The 4,835-nt window shown below is 45.4% G+C and overlaps 1 protein-coding gene across 1 annotated transcript in view; it reads right to left on the minus strand.

The window, feature by feature from the left end:
- Positions 1 to 4,835, minus strand: part of FANCI (Fanconi anemia, complementation group I) — a gene marked incomplete at its 5' end in the record, with an annotated part of 18,866 nt that overhangs the window by 8,574 nt on the left and 5,457 nt on the right. The window contains 5 exons of the mRNA XM_010154416.1: positions 1,134 to 1,313; positions 1,861 to 2,025; positions 2,413 to 2,534; positions 2,634 to 2,813; positions 3,617 to 3,718. Coding sequence (XP_010152718.1) covers positions 1,134 to 1,313; positions 1,861 to 2,025; positions 2,413 to 2,534; positions 2,634 to 2,813; positions 3,617 to 3,718 — 749 coding nt within the window. The remainder of the gene's footprint in view (positions 1 to 1,133; positions 1,314 to 1,860; positions 2,026 to 2,412; positions 2,535 to 2,633; positions 2,814 to 3,616; positions 3,719 to 4,835) is intronic.

Here is a 4,835-nt window from a genome sequence, read left to right on the forward strand (position 1 = left end):
AGGAAAGAGAGTTTTTAAGAAGATTTTGTTTCAGTGTCAGCAAAACAGCTACTGCATTCTTTCTGCACATGTAAATAATTTAATTCTTTCCTTGGGCTTAGGGACCTTCCTAAGGGACCTTTGAAGTCCATCTTTATACATTCATTTCTTCCACCCAGCTTTCCTTCTGTCTCAGGCTACCCAAACACTGACCACCAGCATCAAATCTGTCAGTGACAAAAAGAACTTTTCTCTTGGCAGTTTGATCTGTGAAATGTCAGATACCACTATAGGGCTCTATGTAACTAAAAACAGAAAAGTAAAGGCAGACAAAGCAAAGTTAAAAGCTTTGAAGAAAGCAAAATTGTTTGGCCCAAAGGAGACTTCTCTGTTTGTAGGCAAACATCTTTTTCCTGCTCCCCTAAGCCCGCTTCTCTTTTTTTCCCCCCTCTCCTTTCTTCTCATTAGTTCTGTTGCCTGCACAGACAATCTTATTCTATCTCAATGTCCAATCACGCAAAACGTGTAGCTCACATGTAGTCCTAATGACTGCAACAAAAAGAGCCTCTATTATTTGGGGCGAGACACAAAACCGGCATTATTCATTGCAGGGGTAATTTGCATTTTGTGCTTTATACTGACTGGGATCCAAAAAGACCCCATGCAGATATGACCTAAATCCCAGAAGACATTTACATGGCTAACATTCTTGGATTTCCAAAGGATTAGATGCATGAATGTTTTCAAGCATCTTGAAAAAGTCCTGAACAAGGACTTTACAAAGTTTTGTAAAGCTTGTGTGCATCTTACTCTGTTTTATACTGTAGCTAGAAGTGAACCCTACCTGCTCTGTCACAGTGAGTTTTTAATCAGTCAGAAGTCAGAAAGAGGCTGAAAACAAGTTTGGTGGCATTTGGTTCTTCCAGGCCAAGTACTGTTATTGGAGCTGTATCACTCACTGGCACAGAAACTGTAGTGCCTCCACTTGATTTCTCACGAGCAAAGAAAGGCAGCGATCTCAACCCAGTAATAATAACCGTTCGAAACAGTTATAGATTGCATTCTTCTTTCAAAACCCTATCTGAGAATCAAAAATTCCCAAAACGCATCGCCTCATTTTAGGGCTGATGTCTTCACGTGCCACAGTGACTCACTCTGTGATTTTGCAGAGGTTCTGAAACATCTTCTCAGGATTTTGTCCATCTGGTCCATCAGTTTGTCCCGACTCCTCCAGCTGCTGTACCTTCTGCAGAGCTACGCTGACAGCATAGCGCAGGAACTCCATGCTGGAGCGCAGAACTGCCAGGCTCTCCTCATGGCTTTGGGCATTGTCCCTGAAGAATCGAGAGCACTGTCAGAGAACTGAGGATGCACTGGAAAACCAGGGGCTGGCCTACCAGATCCAAAATCTCAACGTGCATTTACAAATAAAATCATTAGCTGGATTCAGGGTGGAAAAGACCCTGTTTTGGTAGCTTGTAGTGAACACTGAGGAAAGAGCTCCACCAGCCTTTCTAAATGCACTAACAGACATGGTTTGGGTTGATGTCTGGCTCTGATCCACAGGGGACTGGAGCTCAAACGCTGGAGACTGTTGTCTGGGGGATGGCCCACAGCTGGAAGAGCAGAGACTCTCTGAGGTCTTCCAAGTCATAAACAAGGTGCAGGAAAGCTGGTCTGTCAACACCAGAGTGCACAGCTATGGCTCCTGCCTGGACTCCGATGCTCTCCAGACAACATGTGCTGTTACCACACATGCTTTGTACAGAAACAAAAATGCTGTACCGTGTACACAGTGCACAAGACAGCCAGCACGCAGACACCACAAAAGCAGCTTGTGAACAGGCCTTAAAAGCTCCTTCATGTGCGACAGCTTCTCACCTGAACAGAGCTGTGAGCAGAGTAGATACAAAACCCATGGACAGGAAGCTCCTTGCAGTTTTGTTGCCCAAGGGAGATTTGTTCTTTCCAGCTTTCTCCTTCAGGATTTCAGAGAGTTTGTTGTAACATGTGAACAGGCCTAGGACATCCTCAAACTTGTTTTTACTGCAATGAAGTAGCAGAAAGAGAAAATCCAGTCTTACAGTTTCCCATTTGAAGTTTCAGTTGCCAAATTACACGATGACACTTTCTAAATGATAAAACCTTGACTCATGACATCTCACCTCCTTAACAGCATATACCACATCCATTCCTCCTTGACCCACTCTTCTACAAAATGTCACATCACATCTCCCACAACAGATGACATTCAAAAGGAAGATGCTCCCCAAGGTTCTGTGAATGCCTGTGCCACGAGGCACTCGCACTCGGAAAACATCATTCTGATTCTGCGTTGGCACCATTATCCTGTGCTTGCAGTGAGTCTGTACTCCAAAAAGCAAGGCACAGTATAGCACAGATACTGCTGGAGGGTAAGAGTTGATGTTTTACCTGAAATTCCCTGTGTTGAAATTGTACTCAATCAGGACCTCACAAATTCCCATCACCTGAAGGGCATAGATGTTATTCTTTATACCAACACCAGAAGACAGAGAAAAGTCTGCCGACTTATCCTGCGAGGTAAAGGAAACAAGCAAAAAGTCTTTTCAAAACCTGACAAGAACTCACTGCCTTCTTCCTGAAGGCTGAATCAAACTGAAAATCCGATTTACCAGTTCAAAGTCTTCCAACTCGCTCTTGATCATTCGTCGTGTGACAGATTCTAGCATTTCTTCAAAGTTTTGCTCAAAACCCACATCCTCCTCCTCCTCGTCATCTTCAGCTCCTTGGCACAGACGCACAGCGCTCTTATACCAGGCAAGACAGTGCTGGATGCAGCAAAGCAGGTGGGCCTGAAGGAAGCAGCCACGCACTCACACTCAGCCTCCTAGCCGGAGGTCACTGGCCAAAGCGGACACAGGCTATTTCAGTTGGAGGCGAAGAGCTGCAGCTGCCTTCAGAGGTTCATGTGAGTCTCAAGAATACATCTCATTCCCAGAATGAGTGGGATCTGTAATCCTACACACAGCTACCCAGTTCTAGCTTCAGACAATCAGCTGCCTGAGCTTGCCTGTATGGGAAGTAAAGACTTCACACGTCCTGCTCCCTCAAACCAGCTACCTCAAGGGCTGAAGGAGAGGGAAAGGCGATTTCCAGAAGGGCTCTTGCTCTAGCTGTGGTGTCTGCTCCCTGCCTGGGTGTGTGACTGCAGCACAGCATGGAAGCTTCCGCAGGGGAAAGCAAAGTGATGAACTGGAGTTCCTTCCTTCAGAAATCCAACGAATCATTTTGATATTGTTGGAGGTAAGAGCTCAACCAAAGGTAAGATTCCTCCCCCTGCTACACACACACTGAATGACTATTTTATGCGTATTAAGTTGGAAGAAAAAGCAACAGAGTGAGCTCAATAGAGGATAACAGAACTATGCTGTTCCTAGAGCATTTTTCACACACGTTCCCCAAACCACTTTGCTAACAGAGCTCTAATAGATAGCCTGAGGCAGGGGTGAGATGCCCAGCTCTACTGTCATTAAAAGAATTGCTTCGGGCTAGAAGCAGCTGAAGAAACACAAGGTATTCAGCTCATGTAGCAGCACAACTAAAATGCTATGGAACAGATGATCTTGCAGCTGTGGGCAGCCAATATAGCTCTTACCAGTGGTTCTTGCAGAAAGATTTGATCTCCGTGCGCCATAATACATCCCTCAAGTTTCAGTGGAGGCAGGAGGTCTGGCTGGGGCAAGTAATATTGCTTTATCTGTCACATAAAACAAGAAATAAAAATAACCAGTTACTTGGTAACTGAGACTCTTAGGTTGTTTCAATACAGAATACGATAAGCTTTGTACTCCGTTCTACAGAGGGAAAAGGGGCACTGTGATAATGGGACTGTATATGTACCTGAGATGCGTCATCCACTCAATTAGCAATTAAAATCCCCTCGAGTTGCTCATGTATCTCTCAGCTAGGGGAAGTCACTGCCCTAAAACAAGTTTATCTGACTGCTTGCTGTTGTGTTGCCTCAACACGCAACATCACTTGTACGCCAGCTGCAGTGCTATCCATCCTTTAAACAGTGAGGAGAAGTCACTGATCCTGTTGCCCGTCACCCATACTGAGTGCTTAGCCCTGTTACGGCATCCAGCTTGTCGGTCCAAGGGTGCAGATGGTTATGAGGGCTACACTTGGCACTAAAATCCTTGAGAGACCATGATTGTACCAGTTCCTGGCTGTTTGGCTCGCTAGTGGAAGGAGATATGCTCCGAGTACTGATATAGGATCAGAATGAATAGGGCTAGTTATCTATCTATAAATATAATGATGCTATAAAATTGCACACATTTACGCCAAGTTCCCATTAAATGCCCTCTGCTCTGTTCCCAAAAGCTGCCTTGGGTTTGTTCATGTTCCCTTTTCAGACCCTATACTGTCACAGGAAATCTGGAATTAGTCAGCATGAACTCTACAGACGATTAAAGGGAAGAAAATTATTTGTCTCAAAGAAAGCACAGCCTGTCCAATGGATTGAGGAAATATGATTGCCTTGTTGCCATGAGCAACACTGTTGGGGGATGAGTTAATCCTGCCAGATCCTACATGGACTGGGGTATTCTCCCGATGGGAGGACAGCAGTAATAATTACTGTGTCAGCACACATCCTTGGGGAGGTATGGGAGGATAACTGCTGTGCACTGCTAAGGAACAGGGAGCACACAAAGCACTTCTCTGGGCATCCCGCTCCTCACAGCATCTCAGAGCTGAAGGGTTGGAAAGGGCTCCAAGAGAGCCTCTCTCTCCTGCCCCGTGACAGGCTATGAACCTACCCCCAGGCGCCTACCTAGTTTGCTCTCTCAATACAGCAGGCATTTGAACCC

Source organism: Eurypyga helias, unplaced genomic scaffold (assembly GCF_000690775.1).
Source record: "Eurypyga helias isolate BGI_N326 unplaced genomic scaffold, ASM69077v1 scaffold13236, whole genome shotgun sequence".
Classification (NCBI taxonomy): domain Eukaryota; kingdom Metazoa; phylum Chordata; class Aves; order Eurypygiformes; family Eurypygidae; genus Eurypyga; species Eurypyga helias.